Below are 23,706 nucleotides of genomic sequence, written 5' to 3'. Positions count from 1 at the left end.
AATCATCTGCTTATGTGTATGATATAAAATAAGATGACGTGGCAGACCAGAGATGTATAAAATGCCTTTTTAACTGTTATCGGGGCCACTTCCTGAGAGGTGAGCCCAGAGGTGAGCAGCTGCCTTCTGTAAACTCTAAGCAATTTCTCTGATTCTATTAGAATCTATTATCAGTTCTCCTGGTTATTTAATACAAGATATGAAGTATGAAGTTTAAAGGGTTTGTCCTAAGTAATCTCTTTTCAGGGAAAAGAACCAGAGAAATAGAGTGTCAAGGTACGTACATAGAGCCTATCTTTAACACACCTTTGGGAATATAGTATTTAAAAAACAGAGGTTTCTATATAATGTTATTGTGGTAATTACAACCACATGTGGAAGGGATGTAGTACTGAGGCTTTGATGCAGTTCAATGAAAAGGAGTAAATTGTGATAGTAATTTTTTAATCTTTTATTTTTAGACTTAGACAGATTTTGTCATATTGTTTATACAAGTGTAAAATAGAAAGAAATTTCGTTTGGAACAGCTCTCTGGACAATTTCATCTTTTTAAAAGTACAGTCTTGCAAAAAAATAAAAAATAAATAAAAATATATATATATATATATATATATTCATTCAAATGTAATTGAAGTAATTTGCTATATAAACTATTTTATTGTTCAGTTTTATCTTTTTTTAAACCCACTTTTTTTTCATAATTTTATTTATTTTATTTTTTTCGTCTGATGCATTCCGTGGAAGAGAAATCGCGCCCTCTAGTGGGTGATGACGTTAACCATGACGTCAGCCAGACGGAGTTGAGTGCGTGCGGCTCCGCACGCAGTCAATGTGAGTTGAACTTCAAGTCCCGAGAAACTACGAACTACACTCCCACAATGCAAGCTGGATGCATGCGCAATATCAGCAAAGCGTTGACGCGGACTACAAATAGTCGGCCAGAAAAACTACAAATGAACGCGGACATGCGCACTCCGATCGCCGAGCCATTTAAAGACACTGTACGTGCAAATATGGCAGCTCAAGTCGACCTGCTCCGAACGAAAGCCAACGACGACCGGATCAGGGACAGCTTTGAGAGATTCATCAAAGAGAAGAAGAAGAAAAAGAAAAGGGATTTGTCTCCGCCAACCGATAAAAGAGAAAGATGCGAAAAAGAACCCAAAAAGGTGAAGCTCCATCATCATAATCCCAGTCAGCAGCAGTGCGTCCAGCAACACGCTGAGAACAGGAGTCACCACCAGCTGCAGCAGAAGCCCAAAGCCCAGGTGTTCAGCTTGGACAAACACGTCCTGCACGTCCACCAGCACCACCATGGTCTGACTAACGGCGCCAAGAAGAGCCTGCTGCCCGCTTTCCCCTCGCAGAAGCGATCCGTGGTCCCTCAGCCACCTGCGCTCTTCACTTTCACGCCCCTCAAAGTGGTGAAGGCCCCGCAGCACGAGCGCAAAGAGCCGCACCGGGAGCAGGAACCGAAGCTGAAGCTGAAGAAGGAAAACTCAGAGGCTAACGTCAAACATCCCCACCAAAAAAAGAAAAAAGGTGATTTTTTTTTTTTTTTATTTAATTAGATTTAAATCCAAGGCTCTAAGCACCAGTAGGTCAACCTGTGTAACAAATGCTGCAGTCTGAAATTTAGCAACAGTTTATCCTCTAAATTGGCCTTAATTCAAAATTAATGTTTTTTTTTTTTTGTTTTAAGTAATTTAAATCAAGTTATTATATTTATACATTCCACAAATTCCATTTATTTAGCTTATTGTTGCTAAACAAGGTAAACAAAGGGAGATTTGACCCTACCATTAACACCTTTTGCGCGTTTTCACGTGTTTGTTTTGGTTTCTGGCCAGGGGCGGAGCTAGATGGGGGGCCAGGGTCTGCCATGGCCACCCTTAGGCAATCTGTGGCTACTCCTACCATTTTTTCCCCCCTCTCATACAGATGGTGGAAACAGTAATACTCTTAAGTGGAATATTCAAAACATTTGAATTTTTTGTGGTTAATTATACACATTGAAATCAAAGATAAATAACAATTTTAATAAAAACTTATGAAATAATCAATTTATGTAGATGTTGGTGCTTGTAAATATAAATTTTATGCAGAATGTTTATTGATACAAGTAGATCTGTAATGACAATGGAAAATATTTACACCCAGAACTCAAAACAAAACTGTGTTTTATCCACTATACCTTTTATCTAGAAATTACAGATGTTTAAATATATGCGTCTATTTGTTAGCAAAGGCTGTAGGAAAGTATAGTTTGTCTTTATTTAGAAAATTTGGATGTTTTGCCTGTTAATATTTCTGTTGGAACAGTGTAGATTGACCCTGAAGTTCTGGTGCTTATCTGCTTTCGGCCCCCCCTCAGTGTGCATTGGTTATTGCCTGGCCACCCTTATAAAAAAATTCTGGCTACGCCTCTGTTTCTGGCTGCTTTTAATCTGAGGCGGTTCAACTGAGGCGACAGTTAATGAAAATATTCTGGTAAATCATTAAAAAAGTTAAGGTTAGAAGGAGGGGGAAACACAGCAGTTTACTGAATAGATTAAACAAAACAGCATAATAAACATTGTGGTGGAAGCAAACTTTTCCAGAGCAGGTAAAAAAAAAAAAAAAAAAAAAAAAAAAAAGGGACAATGCAACTGGGTAAATAGCAGTGGACATCTGCAGTTATCAGCATCTTTGTTAATATATATAAGATGAATATTAAGGGATTTAAACCATATATAGCAGGCATCAAAGTCAGTCCTCAAGGTCCGCTGTCCTGCAGGTTTTAGAGGTTTCCCTGCTCCAGCACAGCTGATTTCCATTGATAGCTGATTAACAGGCTTTTGATGAACTGCAATCATCAGAATCAGCTGTGTTAACGCTGAGAAACCTCTAAAACCTGCAGGACAGCGGCCCTCGAGGACTGACTTTAGAGATGCCTGATATATAGTATAAACATGCCCCTCTCCCAGACCTCTATCCTGATCGCCTAACAAGACTAGATGTCTACAGAAATACTTAAAATTCTCAGATTCTTTTTTTTCCTACCAAATGCGATTTATTGATTTTTTTTCTTTTTCTCCCCTAAAGTCTAATAAAAAGGTGAGAAAGGACACAGATTACTTCTAAAAACTATCATCCAAGGGGATCTGATCTGAATGAAAGAAAATTAAAATGTTTTAATGTTTGCAGGTCGTCATATCTCACCGTGACCTAATTTTACCTGTTATGAGGATACATTTTAAAACAAAACATGACTCTGTCTTATTTAAAAACCAAGGAGTGCCTTGCTGGGGAAAAAAAAAAATTTAGGTCACCACAGACCAGTTGTGTGGAGCAGTAGAAACGACCTGCAGTTCTGTTCATATCCTGATTTAACATAAGCAAATCCTTTCATGATAAATTCGGGTCATGTTTTAATATCTAATAAGTAGTGATGTCTCTGATTTTTAGGTAAATCTCTAATAATAAAGAATAGAAGTGCTGACTAAAGCAAAAACAAAAAACACTCAGTAAAGTACAGATCCCTAAAAAACTTACTTTAACAAAGTAGGTTTACTTGTACACGTCTGCTGTGAATGAACCGTCCTCCTCCTTATTTATTTACCTACCATTGTGAGGAAATGGACCAAAAGCCTTTTTATGTTGATGAACAAAAACGTTTTTTTTTTTTGTAACTTTTTTTTTATGCTTCAAAAAAGCAAAGCTGCAAAATCTCAATTTTTCCAGACATTATCACATTTTAGTTACCATTGAAAGAGTAAATTAGGATGTTTTCAATTGCTCTGCAATTTGGAGTTGTTTCGGTTTATTTTATCAATTCTATCTTGTGTATTTTAAAATTAAAATAAATCTTAAAATTAAAAAAGTTCTTTAGGTCTTTAACTAGAAAAGCACTCGGTGAGCACAGTTTCCTACCAAGTAGCTAATTTTCCCTGACATATTGTGATTCCACCTTAAGTCAATGTGTGCACTGAATTTATTGTTTTGAGTTTTTACAGCACCAGTAACTCGTTTTTTTTTTTTCTTTTAGAGAGTAGACTGACAGGAAACAGGGTATGAGAGAGAGAGGAGAGTAAAATCCAGTAATTCAGTAAAATACATCCATAACTTTTTTTTTTTTTTTTGTTATTTTGCAAACAGGCTGACAGACAAACCAACATGATTAAAACGTATCCTCCATTGCAGAGGTAAAAACCCTATTCTCTCTGCACTCTTCTCCTTTCTGACCATCATCTGTTTGCATCTCTTAGAGTTGATCCCAAACAATGAAAATGGAAAGTCTCTAACACTAGAAGAATATCTTCTGAAGAAGAAGAAAAAGAAGAAGAAGCATCGCGACGATGATCACGGTTCCAAGAAGGTCCGACATGTCCACACCAAAGCGGTTCAGACTGTGTGCGCCGGGCTAGGAGCTGATCTCTCGCTCTCTGTAAACCCAGAAGCTCCTCTACCTGCTGCGATAAAGCAAGAAGGCAGTCGGCTTCCTGTCAGAGAACCTGCTGACAGCAGCCCACCTTACCTTCAAGCTCTCAAAGCAGGTCACGTCCCTTTCCTCTCGCATCAAGACCACTACATCCGCAGCTTCTGCCTCCAGACCGGTACCAGATACGGACGCTTCATTCACGAGGAAAAGCAGCCCAACGGCGGCGGGCGCGTGCTGCACGCTTACGCTGACGAGCTCGCGTGCCTCAGTCCGGCTGAGATGGAGGGCTTCGCCCGGGAGTTCCTGGAGCTGACCTTCGCAGAGAAGCCAAAAGGTGCAGCGGTTTATGCCCTGACGGTGATCCACGGGGCGGCTTCCTACTTGCCCGACTTCTTGGACTACTTTGCATTCAACTTCCCCAACACGCCGGTCAAGATGGAAATACTGGGCAAGAAAGACATCGAGACGACCACCATAAGCAACTTTCACGCTCAGGTATGTGATGAAGGTAGATTTCAGCTCCTGCTCTGTTGCTCTCATGGTAAATAGAAGCTTTCCCTCTCACGCGCTTCACTTCCTCTGATCAGGGAGCAAAACGGCTTCTTTACCACCTAAACTACACACTAACATTAACCCTTTCACTATTTGCAATTCAACAATTTTACTCATTAATCAGATTTTTTTTGTTTATGAAGACTTTATTATTTGAATCTTTGATTTTCCATACCTCAGTGACATCAGTTTATTACTTTTCTCTTAATATCTGGTAAACTAGCTCTGTGTAATACTGCTAGCTGCAAAGGTTTAGTGTGCTAAGGTGTACGCTAGTCCTGCTTGGCAGAACTGAGGTTGAAAAAATTTGAACTTTTCTGAGAAATTGGGGATAGTTGCTGCGAGCAACTATCCCCAATTAGAAGTTAGAAGTTGTGATAGAAGTTAAAGAAGTGCACCAGAGACAAAAATTTTTTTATTTCAAAATGGATATTAAGAAATTTATGTTGACAATAATGAAATGAAGAATGCTCTGTAGAGGTTTTAAAAAAAGCCACCTATTTTAATTAAGCAAAGAAAAGCCTACATTCTCTGCTCTTCCTCCTGTCTTGCTCCGGTCCGAATTCCTCGGAGCTCGAGAAGAGACTACGCAATATTATTGTTAAAATCGTTGGGGCAAAACATGCGAAAATGAATGCTTAATTTAATGACAAATTTTTAAAAAATCAGCATCCAGCCTTTGCCGTTTCTGCGCAAATATTTTCTTTTTGTTGTGGATTTTTGTAGGATCATATAAAAATTGTTTTTTATGAACTATGTTTGTTCTCTACTTCCAAACTCAGCATCTCTTCATCCATGCCTGCAATAAGAGCTTTGATTTGGCTGGATTTGATTTAAGCCGTAGGGAAATCGTATTTAAAGGAGAAGTTCGGTTTTTTACACTTTAAGCCCATTATCTGTAGTGTCCAGGATGAAATCGAATGATCGACACCAAAAGTTTGACAATTGCTCCTGTCTCTGCTTTTTGGCTCATTTAGAATCACCCCCTGGCTGCTTTAGAATGGCTAGCATAGAGCATGTCCGATAATGTCCTTAAAACAACCTTAAACGTTATTTTTTTAAAATATGCTACTCACCGTGTCGTCAGCGCTGTTCAATGACGTTCCAAAAAAAGTTTCGTGAAGAAAAAACGTCCCTGTAGTGTTTTATTTAGCATTTTGTAAATCCCATTGAGTTCTGTAGGAATAGTCAATATTCCGCTGCCACCGGAAACGGAAATGGGGCCTGTTTACACAGTTGTAGTCTTTTCGCTTCACTCTGTGTACTCCGACGTCGAGGTGCTAACGTCTCTGTTAAACACTTTAAAAAACTCTGAAAATGGAATACGAAAGGTGGATTCTTGATTCTCGACGTTGGAGTACACAGAGTGAAGCGAAAAGACTACAACTGTGTAAACAGGCCCCATTTCCGTTTCCGGTGGCAGGGGAATATTGACTATTCCAACAGAACTCAATGGGATTTACAAAATGCTAAATAAAACACTACAGGAACGGTTTTTCTTTACGAAACTTTTTTTGGAACGTCATTGAACAGCGCTGACGACCCGGTGAGTAGCATATTTTAAAAAAAGAACGTTTAAGGTTGTTTTAAGGACATTATCGGACATGCTCTATGCTAGCCATTCTAAAGCAGCCAGGGGTTGATTCTAAATGAGCCAAAAAGCAGAGACAGGAGCAATTGTCAAACTTTTGGTGTTGATCATTCGATTTCATCCTGGACACTACAGAAAATGGGCTTAAAGTGTAAAAAACCGAACTTCTCCTTTAAGATGATATTGTCCCAAAATTTAGAAAATTTCTGTCTTAAAATCTGTGGGGATTTTTCCATTATTTTATGCAGGCCGGTTAGTTATACATCAGCTTTTACACCTAAATTTGGCCAATCATTAATCAACGGTCATCTGTCAATCACATTTTTTCGGTCATAGCATCTTGATTCATATGTTGCAGCTAATATACGCAACGGTTAAAATAAGAAATAAGAATCATTTACCCTCCTATTGAATTCCATCCCAGTGTCCACAGGGATGGACGTCTGTGTCTTCAGCAGGCGTAGAGCTAACAGAACTGGCAGTGTTGCGAGGCAAGGGCTCAAACATGTGCGGCTGTAAGCCTTCTACACCAAACCAAGCTTCCATCGCCCTGGTGTCCTATTCCACAACATCTTCGTCCCCACTCTCCTCCTCTAAATAAAAAAATTATGACGGAGGAGACTCATCCATGAACTCTGACTCAAAACTCTCCTCCTCTTGCATGTTTCTGCTGTCCATAGCGTTCCTTGACAGTGTCGATTCAAAGTCACCAATTTACTGCTACTTGGTCCCAATGTGATTTCCCATTAGTAACCTATTAGCACTAAGTTGCTAATTGGTTAACAGGATGCTTCCGAGAAACTGGCCACAACTAAGGCCCCGTCCACACGAAGACGAACCCTGGCCTAAACGCACACATTTTTCACCAAACCAGCCTCTCATCCATATGAAGCCGGCGTTTCGGGGGTCTGTAAACGATCTTTTTTTTATTCAGCCTTCAGAGTGGGAAGATTCTGAAACGGCATTTTCGCGTTTCCAACTTTACGCTCTAACCGCATATTTTTTTTACACGCATGCGTCATAGCGTCGCCTCTAAACACGCATGCGCCACACAGTATCACAACAACAATGGCACCGTACTGTGTTGAATGGTTGCTGCTCATGCTACTCACCCTGCTGTCGGGCTTACAACAGAATCTTCTTCTTCTGGAATATCTCCAGGAAGAACAGAGCAATATCGACGACATAGTTCAGCACCTGAATTTGACTGAACCACGAAAATGGACCCGCAGGGCAAACATGTATAAATATTAGTGCGCATGCCCAACATTTCCTCGCCTATTTTTGCTTTGGCACCACAGCGCCACTTACAGGCCTGGCATACATTTTGCAGCGTTTTCATGCATTTGTGTGGACGATCACATTTATTTTACGTCTCCGTCTTTATGACAAACGTTCTGGAAAATATTAGCGTTTCGTGTTCGTTTTGACTTCGTGTAGACGGGGCCTAAACTTACTTGTTAACCTTCAACCACATCAATCCCGCCCTCTTGATAAACAACCAATTGACATTCACTTTATTCACCCGTGTAAATTCGGGCACCACTCGGGAGAATTCGGAAATGCATCCGTTGGAACAGCCGCTTCCCTACGACATTAAACTTTTAAGCCTCTCGGCATATAATAAATATTTTGATCGGGATGAGAAATCTGCTTCCTGATGTTGAAACAATACTTTGCATCCAATCATTTAATTAAACGCTGTTAGTTTTTTTGGAATATATAAGAGTTATGCTCTAATTTATATTTACCAATCCGTCGGCACTATATTTCAATATGACAAACCGAATCTTCTCGACGTTCTTTTGCCTGTTTGGTGTGATTGCAGTTACGGATCAATAAAGTTGAATCTAATCTAATCTAATCTTGACCTGGCTGGAGCAGAGCAGAGCAAAAGCAAAAAAAAAAAGCTCGGCTGCATATTTTCACAGTGACTGACAGAGAAGACGTACGTGGATGGTGACGTGTGGAGGAGTGGATGTGGAACAGTTTTCATTGATTAACATGACAGGCAAGTACTGCACATGATGCGGAGCGCTGACGGAGTATTTTGGAATCTGGGGGTTATGCTGTAATGAAACTACCAACATTTTGCAGGTTCGGTAGGGGGAGTGGCAGCCTGGGGGCTTGGGCTTAGAGCTTGGAATCCTAAGGTTCTGAGTTCAAGCTCCACTCCCACAGACTGCCACTCTGGGTCTCTGAGCAAAGACCCTTAACCCCACACTGCTCCCCGGGCGCCCCACGATGGCAGCCCACTGCTCCCCAAGGGGATAGGTTAAATCTCCAACGTGAGATCAGTAAAGTTAAATTATTATTATATTTAAAGAGATAGCTTTGATTTATGTTGTCGTACACAAAGGAGCTTAACTGACATTTTAAAATTCCTCATAAATATTTCCAGTATCAATTTAAGTGTCAACTTTGCAGCTATCACTCTTTAGCACAGCTTTCATGGAGGTTTATTAATCCTCTCTTGTGTTTCCTGCTCATCTGCCTCACAGGAAAAACGCCTCCAAATAAAACCTTTGCTTTTAATCCTCAAAACTTTCTGTATTTAGGGACGCAATTGGTTAGAGAGTTAACTGAAAGGATGTAGTTAAGTAAATTAGACAATCTGTGAATATCTGCTGATTTTCGATACTGACTGAAGACAATTTAGTCTTTATTTGCCTTTAAAAAGTAACTAACACCATAACCGTGCATTAAAAAACAGTTTTGCTGATGGTGTTATGAGGATATGAGCAGTTTTCCTTTTCTCTCTGCTGGAAAGTTTGATCATTTCACCCAGTGGAAAGTTCTCTGCATCTGTTTTATGCTGGGTGAGTAACGATGATTGTATATTGCTGTGTAGTTTTTGCATTTTTGCAATGACTGTTCTGAATAATAAAGAAAAAAGATCAGCATGAAATATTTCCACTCCAGGTCAGCAGAGTTAACAGCCCAGTGCTCATCAGCAGATAATCAAATGGACTCCCACCACTGCGGGTTCCAGCTCTACTGCTGAGTAAATGTGGGCGTAAAAGAAATCCATCAGTAGTCGCGCAGATGTCTCTTGGTTTTTAACACTGAAACTGTTGCTCCTGACAAATGACCAGTTCCTTAAAAAGTACAGAGATTATTTTGTTCCATTAATGTTGAAATACATCTTTATCTTAATTTTTGAAAGAAAAAAAAAGAAATTCATATTTTATTTTTTCACATAAAAAAAAAAAAAATTCAGATGAAGTCTTAAAAATTTCAATATTTTAAAATGACGTTTTACAGATTAAACTCCCTCCACTTCTGGAGGCGGGCTTTACTGTGGAGTGAGGAGAAAAGATGCATTTCTATTGGTCAGCTGGACATTTGCTGAAACATTTTATTGGTCAAAATGTATTTTTTTTTTTTTTTTGGCCGTGTGCAATTTGTAGAAAATATGAAAAAAAAAAAGATTTTATAGATTTTGTAAAAACTTTATTTTTTCCATAGTTTTATTTATTTATTTGTTTATTTTAATCTAGGAATACATCAGAGTGGCTCTCAGAACCCTTTTGCATTAAGACATTTTTAAAAGTTTCCTTACTGGATAGCAGTATGGGATTTTATCCAACTTTCCTTTTATAAAACATGTTCTTTACTTGCAACAATAATGGCACAAAATTCCCTCCATAAAACTGTGGTCAGATATCTTGAGACTTTCTGCTGTTCTGGTTTTACTGGTGAGGTCTGGTTAGTTTTGTGTCAGAATTTAGTAAAGTTTGGAAAAGCAGCAACAACAAAAAGGTATCACCAAATAAAAGCACCCAATGAGTGGAACAGCTTCTTTTAATTATGGATTCAGTCTAAGATTTAAAAAAAAAAAATAAGGAATTAAAACTTATGATTGATTGACTACCTTTTTAACGATGTAAAAGTTTGCTATGTTGGTTTGTTAAACCAGACAAAATTCAAACAATGGGACTAAATATGAAGGCTCAAACTTTATACAGTAGAGTCAACTCATTTTTTCACTGAAATATAGAAAACACACTTTTAGCGTCCAATAAAGTAGCTCGTAGCGACTTAAAAGCTTCTTTTTATTTTAAATTTTTTTGTCCAGGTGAGCCGGACTTACTGTTCAGGAACGTACCGAGCTGGACCCATGAGGCAGATCAGCCTGGTCGGAGCCGTGGATGAAGAAGTCGGAGATTATTTCCCAGAGTTCCTGGACATGCTGGAGGAGTCTCCATTTCTCAAGGTCTGATTTATTTCCATCACCTTATAAAAGCATCAGTCAATGCATAACCGTAGCTTTGTATTTTGAAAACAATAGTAGGCGCATACATTGTGTTTTTTTTTTTTATTAAGGTTAATAAAAAATGTAATCTGTATTTAAAATTAACTCAATTTCATCATGAAAAAAGTAAAATGTCATAAACCAAATGATCTCAGATCATATAAAAAAAAGTTTATTATTGTGAAAGTTTGTTTGAAACTATTGAAACTCTTTAACCAACCTCAGCCAGTCATTTGCAGCTCATTGATAATCTGAAGAGCAAAGATGGATGGATAGGGTCACATGCAATGCTGCAACCAAGGTTAAAAACAGTGCCATGAAATGCAGCAAAGCTCTCGACTGTATCGATGAAACGGTCTTCTGTAAATGTTGGTTCTGCATTTCTAACGCTAACGAGGTAAAACAGTTCCTGAAACTTGGCTGACTACCATGCAAAGGTTATGATAAGGCTATGAATATATGCGGCCCCCTCCCACTAACCCTGACCCATCAGCACACGTACACTCATTTTGGAGACATTTTGATGACTAAGCGGAACTGAAGCCGGATTGTATCGTGATTTCTGTCAGACATTTAAAGTCACTTCACATGAAACTTAAATTTGAGTTCATTGGATCCAAAGTGAGATATATGCTGTCCCTCAATAAAGAGTCTTTGCATGGACCATTTATGCTCGACTGTGAGGGTAAAGACGGCCCAACATAAGGTGGAGTCTTGGACTCAAACTCTGAGGTAGAGCTGTAATTTATAAAGGACAAATTTCTCGGTTTATGATCACTCGTGGTTTTTTAAGGCAGGATTTGTTTTTTCCTACAGACTGATTTTAAAAAAGAGACCTGTGGGCATTTAATACTGATTAAAACCACTTTCTGCCTATTTGTAATGTTTATTCAATGAAAATCCAAAATTTCCCAGAGATCTTCCAAAAAAGATGAGTTTCATTCTAGAAAGATAAAAACAGAAAATATGCCTGCAGCATCTCTATCTGCCACTAGAGGGAGACATGCTGTATTTAAAAAAAAAGAAAACAGCCTAATGAATTGCAGAGAGATTAGGAAATGTTCTAGTTAATGATCTGCATCGGCTGAAACTCTTAATATATCATGTAAAAGTCCTGTTTGCATCACTAATTGCTGTTTATCAGTAACTTGAAATTTATTTTGATCAGCATTCTCTTAGATTGCTTTATCTTAGCTCCAGAGATGATGATTTAATCAATGAATCTGTAATTGTAGATGACCCTGCCCTGGGGGACCCTCTCCAGTCTGAAGCTCGACTGTCGCTCCCAGAGCGACGACGGACCAATCATGTGGGTGCGACCGGGAGAGCAAATGGTACCCACGGCTGATATGCCCAAGTCTCCATTTAAACGCCGCAGGTGAAGATTTACTGTGGAAATATGTTCTACTTTTCAAAAAGGAGGAGGAGGACATCCTTTAACTGGCTCGTTCTGTTTTTAAGGTCGATGAATGAAATAAAGAACCTGCACTACTTGCCACGGGCCAGCGAACCAAGAGAGGTTCTGTTCGAGGATCGGACGAAGGCACATGCTGATCATGTGGGGCAGAGTTTCGACTGGCAGAGCACAGCTGCTGTGGGCGTCCTGAAGGCTGTGCACTTTGGAGAGGGGTGCGCTTCCTCTAGCATTATTAGATCCTCCACAACCTTTGATGAATAGCAGAGTTTTCAAACTCTATGAAGAAGTTGTATTAAGTTTTTATGAACTCTCTTTCAGGGACAACCATCCGCGGATCACCAAGGATGTGGTGTGTTTTGATGCTGGGGACTTTAATGAGGTGGTCCAGAGGCTGCAGCTGGATCTCTATGAGCCCCCAGTTTCTCAGGTAAGATGTTCAGATTGCATTTAAACAATAAAGAATTCATGTTTTTATATTTTATTTTAACATGTGTGTCCTGGTCCAGTGTGTGCAGTGGGTGGATGATGCCAAACTCAATCAGCTGAGGAGGGAAGGTGTCCGCTATATCCGGGCACAGCTCTGCGACGATGACATCTACTTCATCCCCAGGAACGTCATCCACCAGTTCAAGACTGTGTCTGCAGTCTGCAGCCTGGCCTGGCACATCCGCCTTAAACAGTACCACTCAGCAGAAGACACGGACGCCAAGGAGGAGCAGCAGCCCAAAGATCTCAGCCCCACCTCGGGCCGAGTCTCCTTTTCCTCGCCGGCAAGACCAGATTCCACCCTTACACCCTGCTCACGGCGGCAGGCGGACAGCATCCTGGGCGGGGTCGCCAAAACCGAGGAACCGGAGTTCCAGAGACCGGCGACGCCGTCGAAGGAGCCTCAGCCAGCCCCTCCTCAGCCAACCAAATCTGCTCACCTTCCACCCCTTTACTCCACCTCAGTCCACCCTATGAAGGAGGCCTTGCTGCAAAAAGCTAATGGCCACACCTCAGAGATCCCCAAATGACGCCTTTAAAGGGGTTAAAGACTAAATAAGTAAGACAACTGATGTAATCAGGAAGCTTTTCAAACTTAAATTATTCTTTTTTTTAAATCTCAGATTATTGTTGTGTTTTGTCTTGTTTTTTTGTTGTTTTTTTAACCTCCTGTAATGTTTTTGTTTAATGGGACAGAATAATATATATTTAGTTATCAGATGTAAAAAAAAAAAAAATCTTATTATTTTTAAACCAGGTTTTGAAATGCTACTTTCTGTATCAGATGTTTGTTTTGGTTCAAGGTGAAGTTGTTCATCAACCAGATATTTTCAACAGCATGATCCTGCCAAGCTATCATTTTTATTTAAAGTCTGAACCTTTTTGAGTCTATTTAACCCCAGGGATTCTATTTATTTGCATTTCATGAATTTGGAAAAATTGGCAGCTGTGTTCAGTGGCCTTGGTACATATAGAAATGGTGCCATTTATACTTAGCTAGGCACCTTTTATATCATATTAAGGTGAAAAACTTCACTTTGCCAGAAGGATCTGCATCTTAAGAGATCATACTTATCTTTTGAGATGTTTAAAGCACTTTTTTTGCCCCATGCACACTTTTTCAGTGGTGTGACACTTGTAACCCTTTACTGTGGGAGAATATATTGGCACCAAACCAGAGAATTGCTCTGTCATCCCTGCTGTTATTCTTGTTCAATCATCAATCATTTAAACATTCTAAGGGTCTTTTCATGTTAGTTTTGGTATAAACTAAGCTATCAGTGATTCAAGGCGGCAAGCTGCAAAAAAGTGCACACATCCCCAAATTGCCCATATGGACTTGTTGTTTAAGAGACTGAGGGAAGTTTACGTCATTTTTTTTGCTTTTTTTTTTTAGTTAACAAAATATATATCTAAAAATTACTGTGAAAAAAAATTCTTGGAACCGTAATAAGAAAACAGGAAGAAGCAAAACTTAAAGGCAAGTTCCACAATTTGTGATTAAAAACAGACTGATGATGATTTGTGGGTGGTCAGCGGATGTTCAACGTTTTGCTAACATCCTGGATGTCATCCTACTCCACAATAAAGGGATTTTATGCAGTTTTTCCCCTTATAAAAGAAACACGATTGTTCAACTTAAAGCACTTAAATCTTGTTTTCCCAGTTGTGAGGTTAAGTTCTTAATTTGAAGTGTATCTTGTATGTGAACTTTTTTGTTACCATTTTTGATATTTATTTTCTCTGAATTAATGTGGTATAATCTAATTTCTGCAACATTTTAATCCTAAATCAACTGCAGAAATTACACCTAGTTAGCAATAATGGTTTGTTATTATGTCGCGTTTAGAATAAAGCTGGTGTGTTGTAGTTCTAGCTACAATTATGAGAATGTTGTGATGGTTTTGTTTAATTACATTTTTTTCAGTAACCTTCAGTTTAGCAGGTGATATCAAAAAGTTTGGAGGGTAATAATGGTTTTAGGAAAGATTCATAGGATTAATTCTCCTTTGGATTATATTCCTTCTGTTTTTGGTCTTTAAAATGATGTTTAGATGGAAAGAAGTGATTTCCTGCTTCTTTTCCTCTGACTATATTTTAGTGCCTTTTGCAGTGCATGATTAACCAAACTTAATGCTTCTGTTTTTATTTGTTAACTGAAATGAGAAATAACCATATTTCATGCCACCAGGTAGCAAATAACACAGATATGTTTGACAGGAATGCCTTTCTTATGTAAATATGGCTCTCTCATAGTCTTAACTTGGGTTATTAATGCTGTAGCTCTTCTTTCTTGAAGCTTTTTTTATGTTTATTTTTTTTTCTAACTTGAGCAGTGACAGAGCGTAGATGGTAAAGACGTTTGTCATGATCCGGTTAAAACAGGAGAAACACACAAGTGGAACGCTAAGTCATATTATTTAATAAATAGTTGTGCCATTGCATCGTGTCGATACGCAGAAGCATGAAACAAGAAGTCCGCTCCATTTGAAGGAACGTGTCATCCTCTCAAAGGTTCATTGTTGCACCCGTTTTTTTTTTTTGTTTGTTTGTTTCACACTGAAAGCGTATGGGTGATCACACATTAAATGAAGTCCTAACACAGTTTAACAGCGTTGCCTTGAGCACAAAAAAAAAAGTTTTTGTCTGTAATCCATACTGCAAACACATTTCTCAAAGCAGTTTCTCATTCCAATTGTTCAAATTTGCTTTACTTCATAAATTACACAAAGACTGAGCTCTTCCTGTGTGTGTCCTGCTGCTGCACAGATCCTCCTGTTTAGGCATTTCTTAGCTGTTCTGCTGTGACGGATGTTTTCTTGACAACTTTGTAATAAACCTGCTTCTGTCCCAAAGTCAACGAGTTCTGCAGTATATCATTGTGATCCTGTCTCTCTTCAGATCCAGGTCTCTGGATAACTCCGGGGACCTTTCGGCTTTCTGAAGCGGTTCCCAAATCCTGCAAGAATCGACATGTGGGAATCAGGAAAAAAATCTTTATTGCCAAGCAGTGTTTTACAGATGCAAGGGATTTGCTTTGCTGCTAAGGTGCTGCACACTGATTAGCAAACCTCCAGTGGACAAATACATTTGTGACACACATGAAGTTGTATAGGGATTAGAAATGCACTGATCCGATACCTGGATCAGATACAGGTAATGGCTCCAATATGGACTAATTAGCTGGATAGGATATCGTTATATATGCACTTCACATGGAACGTTTATTTCTGGATTTCCGTGCATCATTATAAATCATTAAAAGTCATTAAATTATTTTTTAAATTAAGGCCTTAATTGGCATTAAAATGTATTAGATGTGTTTATTGTGGCATTTAAAATGCTTTATAAAAAAAAAAAAAGAACAATTTCGTCAGACATATATCACGATATATTTGCGTGGAACTGCTTCCGGTTGTTTGCAAAGCTGTATGTTCGGAAATGAGGCTTGAGTCGCAGAAAAAGCTAGAGAATGGGGAGAAAAAAGCACATTTCAACAAAAGTGGCTGGAAAACGAGGAATTCAGGACATGGCTGCAGCCTGTTGATGGGTACCAGTTCGTGGCATTAAAATGATTTCTAAGAGCATTAAAAAGCATTAAATTGAAGTTATTCATTCCTGTATAAACCCTGTATTTATCTTGAGTTGCAGCTTACTGTTAATAATATAAATTACATTCATATATGTGTTTATTTGTTACCTTTCTTTAACAATGTTTATGTCAATGCTAAAGCCTTCACTCACATGGCGAGATGGTTCATTCATTCAACATTTGAGTCGGATCGTTATCAGATATCGGCAGATATGCTCAGCTTAGGTATCGGTACTAGATTGGACCGGATAAAAACTGGATCACTGCATCTCTAATTGGAATCTTATGAAAATAATAAGGAATTATGGTTTTTTTTCTCACTGTGCAAAAGTATTGAAACCACTGAACTGTTTGACATTTTCAAGTCTTTCCACAAATTCTAAAATGGTCTCCTCTGGTCTGTACTATTCTAAGCAATGCACTTTAAAAAAAAAAAAACCCACAGGATGATTCCGCCACTTCCATGTTACATCATGGTTACTCAATTCCAGTTCTTAAGGTCTGGTGTACCGCATCTTGTTTCTCTTCTTTTTGTTACCTATATTTCATTGAACTTTTGAAAGAGAAACCTTAACAACATTAACTTGACTAGGTATACATCATTGTTAATTGCTTTGCTTGTACAGTTACCATTTTTTTTTTTATTCTTTTCCAATTGTGGTTCTTGTAGCCTCAGTGTGTGTTTGTTTTTCCATTAGGAATATTTTTTCTGTTGTTGTTATCCATTGCTCTTCCCTCATTTCTATTCGATAGATTGTTTTGCAGCTATCAACATTATCATCGCTGTCCTGCATCCTTTACCTCCATCTTTGCTTCCTCCCACCTGCCTCTGGAGAACTTCCTGCATACCAAGAAGGTAATTCAGCCATTTGATTCTGCTGTGGAAGCGGAGACACTGGACCTTAAGGACCAGGGTTGAGAAACCCTGATAGAGGGTGAGGCAAAAGTATTTGTTTCCGCTCTCCCATAGCTTTCTGTTTGGGGTTTAAAGTCTTTAGTTTTGGGTCTTATCTGACTAGAGCACATTCTTCCAATACCCTGAGATGTCCAAAGCTTGGGGTACCGACTCCAGTTAAAGGTTCCTCACAGCTTTATCTTATTCTCCTTAAATTTAATGTGGACTGTTCCTAAATGGTGACTACAAAAGTATCAGATTCAGGAAGCTATACCGAAGTAATGAAACCAAAGCATGTATTGTTTTCTTTTTACATCACACCATTATGTTTGACTTTATTTTTACAAAGAATAAGATTGTGTGTAAACTGGTGTCTTACCAAATTTGAACACAGATAGACCCCCATGTGAGGGAGGTGCAGCTCCAGCCTGAGTAGGAGGAGGTGGAGGGGCTGTTTGGGCTAAAAAAAAAATGTTTTTACACATTTATTTGTTATTTTATTAGAGAAACTGGCAGTTTTATCAATACCATGAAGTACAAGACATTTTTACTTACGTCTCGGTTTATGCCTAAAAAGTTTAAGGCTCTGAATAAAAAAATAAACAAAAGAAAAAACACTATATTACTTATTTTTTAGGAATTGATCATTTCTTCTAACTTTTCTTCTTTTGTGTTACCTTTGTTCTCAACATGCCCTTTTCGCTGCTTTTGTCTGCTTTGTTTCCTGATCTGTCGGTGTTTGGGGGGGACTTGTGGTTCATATTCTGTTGTTGCACTTGCTCTGATGAACACAGAAACAGAAAGGAGATTAAACTTATTTCTGTCCCAGTGTAGACGCTTACTTTACACTTTACTCCTCCCCACGTATCTGTGCAGAAACACTATCTGAGCTCTTAGAAGGAAACCTGGCTTCTTTAGATGTGCAGCTTATCGTGGCTGCACTGCTTTGTTGAAAGGATCTGTCGTTTTGACAACAGGGACTTACAGAGTTATTAATAGCAGACTGTGTGAGAAAGGCTACTGTGTAGTGTGCATCAAACTAACTCACCACTTCCTCCTTCAGCTGCGACCACAGGAAGAGGAGTGAGCTGCGGAAATGCAGTGAGGGGCTCTGCAGTACAAACACAATGATTTTTTTTAAAAATCACCCGTCGAAACACATTTACTTCCACTTTTAATAATAATAATCAGCACTGAAAATATCTAACTAGTCAAGCATTAATTCCTTTGTTAAGAAATCTCCCCCTCTTATGATAGTGACGCCTTTTCCCCCTATGAATTTGAATGTGCGCACAAGACACCGCTTCTTTACTGATGACGACATCTGATAAACGGATGGTTTACTGTAAATTAAACCAGCATGAACTTTATCCTAGGCGCTTGTTGTTGGAATATATTTGTAGTTTCTGAATCACTGTTAATATATCTACCTGTGCACAGAACATTAAGACAAATCCAAAAAGGTCACAATCCATAGATAGCTGATTTGTCATTTAAACCACATTTTTAAGAACTCTAAAACGAAAGGGGAAAGGAGGAAACACGTAATCAAAGGAAACCCAGATAGGGAGGAGGATTTTTAGCTCACCCACCAAGCAGGGAGTTAACAGACAGACCATGAGGTGACTGTAGGTGTTTTTTGTAAGCATAAAGTTCAGTTAAATAATTTCTTTAACTTCAAAGGCGAACCAAGGAGAGAATATGTGACCACAGATGTGGTCAGATACCAAATGTGATACCGTTGACCCAAAGTGACCAAAAAATACAAGAAGTAGCTGCAATAAAGTATAACGTAAATGTTACAAATAGTATATTACTCAGTTATTTAAAATTCCCCGGGGGATGAAGGAAATAACTCACCTGATTTTGAACTTTTAGCTCGAACACTCTGAAAGAAAAGATTACAAATAGTAAGACTATCTTTATAATTTAATAAAAATCCTCCCAAATTGGTTCTGCTGAAATCCAACCTGTGACTGTCTGTTAAGCTCCCTGGAATAATTTCTGTACCTTGCTGCGGTTCATGACAACATCCAGGAACTTCTTTGGTTGGGAGCTTCCATCCCACTCTGAGGACATTCCTACTCTCGATAGGCGCTGTGTTGAACCCATGGAATGGGGGCGTAGCATATTTCTCTCATGAGCTAAAGGATCAGACAGAGTAACCCTCAGAAAAAAAAAAACCATTACTTCTCTACAAGCTGCTTCTCTGTGTTGAAAGGGGAATGATGCTCACCCTCCTCTGCAGGGAAAGGGAAGGATTCAGGAGCCCTTTTCGCTAAAGGTGACGCCAGACTTTCCTCAGCTGTTAAGCCAAATAAAAGCATTTTTAGTTTCATTTCTATTGCTTAAAAACAAACAAATGAATTTGTCTTTCAGGTATTTATACAACTCACTGTTAGAAAGATGTGAAGGAGTCAAAGGAGCCACAGGTGGACAGTAGTTGTGCACATTTGTTGGATCAAGTTGAGTAATTGAAGCTGGAGTGTTAATGAGAAAATATAAACATTATTAAATTATACTCTTCTTCTAGCAGCATCAAAATTTGCATATGTGAAAACCAGAAGCTACATTTTTCAAATCCTAACATTGATTCTATAATAGTCAGCTTATTGTTTGATGTCTCTTACCTGAGAAATTCATATTTGCTCTTAGACTCTGCAAGAAAAAAGAACAGTTTTCTGTGAGAAAATTTACCTTGTTTTAGAAACATTCAAACATACAGCATAAAGGTTTTCGACGTCTGAGCCCTGCAAGTAGCTTATGGTCAGTGGATAAGAAGCACTGAATACCTCAATGTCAAATATGAATTAAACTGATTCTCCTCAGTATTTAAAATGCAAACACGGCTGTCCCAAACCTATCAGTATGTTCCTTAATGGGATCATTAATGTCCCTCTAACCTTCTCTTACCTATTAATCCAGGTAAGCACCTGGATGAATAGGAACCTTTCGTTGATATCACACATTGCAGTGGCCATATATAATTATTCTACTGCAGAGATAAGACTATAGAGACATCATCTGGACTCCTTTTACAACAATACTGAATTATAAAAAAAAAAGATGACTATTAAAACGTTGAAGATAATTAGATTTATAAGGTATAATGAAAAAACTCTTATTTTAGCTTTTAAGATTTTGGGGTGATTGAAGTGAAACACATTTTGAAATGAACCGGGAGCAAATAGGGAGTGTAAATCTGAGGTGAAGATGTTTGGCTGCTGCATTTTAAATAATTTGGTGGTGTGAACATTGAAGATTTGTCTAAATCTGTAACCTTCTCCTCTGGGAGGAGACCCCCAGGCAGACTGAGAGTTGCATGGTCTAGGAGAACTGAGCAGGAAGGAGAAATGGATGGACAGACACTCGCCGTCCAATAATAATCGGACCACCAACAGCCAAAGCCAATGAAGACATGAACGGAGCAGGAGCCCAAATCAACAACACTCTTGTTACAGGATAAACTCCTACCTCCTGAGCCATCATTGGGCCCTTTTAATAGCTTGTCAGGCTCAGTAAGTCCTTGACAATATTTTTCTAAGACTACGATTTCCTGTGAAATATTTATCTAATGCTGCTGAAAGTGAGGCTTTTGATTACCTGTGTTATCACCCTTAATCACCTCTCAATCTCATGAAGACATCAGTCGATGCGTTCATGTGGACATCGTTTCACTTCCACAATCTATCCACAGCTGGCCTGGTACAGCCTCTAAATATCCACCTAATTTTAGGTCATCAACGCCTTTTTGCTTACTGAAATGGAAAAGCAACTAAGAAACTGTATTACATGTGTGACTAAAACACAGCCTAAACTGCATCAGTTCAAACAGTCAAAGTTCTTTTCTCTGCAAAAAAATTGGTATTTTTTGAAAAGGAGTAACAAAGACATGCTTGACAATAGGCATGCGTCATTGTATTACATTTATTCTGCATCAATTTCAAGGTCAATTTCAGACCTCTAGGTTTAATAGTTCCAGAGATATAGGAATTTTACTTCAGCACTGCAAAAAAATTAAATCTAAATAAGTCTTTTTTTTTTTTTAATAATTGCATTTTTTTTTCTTGAATTAAGGATTTAAGTGAGACACTTTGCCAATGGAACAAGACAATTTACACTTAAAATAAGAAAAAAACATCTGCATTGTCTAAATTTAAGAGCCTAATATCCAGATACCTTATTTTAAGAGAAAAAAATACTAATTCCATTGGCAAATCCTCTTATTTACCTGCTCTAATTAAGGGTAAATACCCTTAATTTAAGACATTTTTACTTATTTTGAGATCGTTTTTGCAGTGTGGAGTCACCAGCGTCTCTAAATTATTCCAAATTGTCCTCATTGCTTTTACACAACAATTGTACCCCAAAAATCACACTGAAGCATTTTGTTGACCACAGAGCATTTATGAAGCAAATATTTTTTTTTCCTTTTTTCTAAGTTTCCATCTTATTATCTAATAATGTGCAATGATCCAGTCACTCTGTGTGTGTCTGTATACGCTGGCAAAATATCCTGGATGCACTATCCAAATTAGCCATGCTTACCATTGTTTGAAACCCTATTTCATTGGCTACAAAGCCAAACAGGGAATGTGGTCTTTACCAATACAAGAAGAAGGCATAATAGAGCTACTCTTTTTGTCATTGGGTGACAGGCAAGGAGCGCTCGTGATACTTCGAGGGATGTCCCTGAGTCAAATCTTATCATACACAGATGTGGACACTTTTGTTTTGTAGGCAGAAAAGTGATTAAAACAAACACACCAAACATCACAGGCAAATGTTTAAGGAAGTACCGGTAAGTCTTATTTTCAAGTTGCTAAGCATTAGCTATGACCAGCAAAATTTTCTGATGTCAAAAAACAGAAGATATGTGGACCTTTTCTTATCACAGAATATTTGTATTATGAAAATACTGGATTTCTTTTAATCTGTGGACCCTTATGGACAAATGGATTATAAACAATTGAAGATTGGATTCATGATATGGCTTCTGGGCGCTTTTAAATGTATGTTGTCGCTGCTGTTTTTAATATTTATGCACTCTGGACTCAGTGGAGGAAGTGGCTGAGAGGAGGTTGCTGTCCAAGCTTACATCCATCATGGACAACACCTTCCACCCTCTGCACCAGACTGTAGAGGAGCTGAGCAGCTCCTTTAGTGAAAGACTTTTACACCGTGTTTGTAAAAAGGAGCGCTACAACATATCATTTATCCCTGCGCCAACCTGACTCTACAATGCAACACTACAACGGCAAAAAACTTGTGCAATGCATTATGTGCAATTACTATTTGATACCCTGTGCAATAACCTGTTTCTCTATATCTGACACCCAGTGCAATACTATCAGGCGCGGATTCAGGCGGGGGCGCGGGGGGCGCGCGCACCCCCCCTTGGGATATGGCAAGCCAATTGGGCCAATAATCTTCCGTACAATAACGCGAGGTTCCAACCCGTATTTTACGCGAGCGCGCGTTTTTTACGTCACCGCGCCTTCTGGCTGGAAACGTGCGGTGACGTAAAAAACGCGCGCTCGCGTAAAATATCGGTTGGAACTGCGCGTTATTGTACGGACGATTATTGGCCCAATCGGCTTGCCATACCACAATGGCGTCTTTGCGAGAACGAGGAGACCTGGAAGATTTAAGGCCAAACAAGAAAACCAGACAACCATCTCTTTTAAGATTCTGGTCCAATCCAACAGAAGGGTAAGTAGAAACCAACTTTATCACTTTATTTCCTATAGGCTTACATCTATAATCTAAATAACACAGATTGAAATGTTTATATCTTGTTTTCTATTCTTCAGTGGACCTGGCACAAAATGACCACAGCGTTGACCTGTATGAACGTTCAGATATTGGAGACACACAGATAAAAGGTATGATGATTGCTAGAAAATGTTGATAATGAGAAAACATTATCAACATTGTTGATTGTTGATAAACAAGTTGTCTAAAGTTGCAAAGTAATGCAATGGTAGGAATACTTTAACCAGTAACGGGAAAGTTAAATTGCAGTGTTTGATAAGTAATAAAAAGAGTGTACAATTAACAAAAATAAGCAACATTAGTTGCCATTGACATGCATACAATAGTTATTTTGTAGTATGTATTTTTGGGTCTAAACCTGTACCACATGTGTTGTACTGTTAAAATAAGAATGGTATCCTTTATGAAAACATTACTAACTTTTATCAATTGGTAAGGATCCAAATCAATGAATGCTCTAAGCACATGCTTGGAGTCTAAGGGAGTCTTGTTAACATTGTGATATGATAACTACAAATCTGGTGTTATTTGTTTTCAGTGCATTTAATATTTTACAATAAAAATACAATTTACTTTTAAGTATATTCAGTTTTGTGCACCTGGTGATATGTGTTCGGTGAATTTAATAATTTACTATAAAAACACAACATTAAATTGTTTTGTGGCTCCTCCTGAGATTACAAGGTTCCCCTGATCACAAAAATTATTTTATTTTCCAGATGA

General features: G+C 38.5%; 2 protein-coding genes across 3 annotated transcripts in view; one reads left to right on the top strand and one right to left on the bottom strand.

Moving 5' to 3' along the window:
• The first annotated feature begins 950 nt into the window (after positions 1-950).
• LOC119784989 (lysine-specific demethylase 9) lies at positions 951-15,581 on the top strand. The gene is made up of 7 exons (XM_038287334.1): positions 951-1,542; positions 4,248-4,915; positions 10,642-10,779; positions 12,054-12,196; positions 12,280-12,447; positions 12,554-12,662; positions 12,742-15,581. Exons 1-7 carry the CDS (start codon positions 954-956, stop codon positions 13,249-13,251), a joined length of 2,325 nt encoding a protein of 774 aa, XP_038143262.1. The 5' UTR covers positions 951-953; the 3' UTR covers positions 13,252-15,581.
• The window catches only part of ptpn22 (protein tyrosine phosphatase non-receptor type 22), a 40,061-nt gene continuing 31,475 nt past the window's right edge, over positions 15,121-23,706 (bottom strand). Inside the window, exons 17-26 of one of the 2 annotated variants that reach the window (XM_038287331.1) lie at positions 19,839-19,866; positions 19,605-19,688; positions 19,445-19,513; positions 19,219-19,352; positions 19,069-19,096; positions 18,257-18,319; positions 17,886-17,989; positions 17,764-17,794; positions 17,588-17,668; positions 15,121-15,680 (exon numbers count right to left, since the gene is read on the bottom strand). In XM_038287331.1, the coding sequence (XP_038143259.1) occupies positions 15,619-15,680; positions 17,588-17,668; positions 17,764-17,794; positions 17,886-17,989; positions 18,257-18,319; positions 19,069-19,096; positions 19,219-19,352; positions 19,445-19,513; positions 19,605-19,688; positions 19,839-19,866 (684 nt within the window). In that variant the 3' untranslated portion in view covers positions 15,121-15,618. The remainder of the gene's footprint in view (positions 15,681-17,587; positions 17,669-17,763; positions 17,795-17,885; positions 17,990-18,256; positions 18,320-19,068; positions 19,097-19,218; positions 19,353-19,444; positions 19,514-19,604; positions 19,689-19,838; positions 19,867-23,706) is intronic. The other variant, XM_038287332.1, reaches the window with a different exon arrangement.

This window comes from Cyprinodon tularosa, unplaced genomic scaffold (assembly GCF_016077235.1).
Source record: "Cyprinodon tularosa strain WSP-4 unplaced genomic scaffold, ASM1607723v1 ctg239, whole genome shotgun sequence".
Classification (NCBI taxonomy): Eukaryota; Metazoa; Chordata; class Actinopteri; order Cyprinodontiformes; family Cyprinodontidae; genus Cyprinodon; species Cyprinodon tularosa.
Note: the sequence above shows the minus strand (reverse complement) of the source record. Positions and strands in the feature narration are given on the sequence as shown.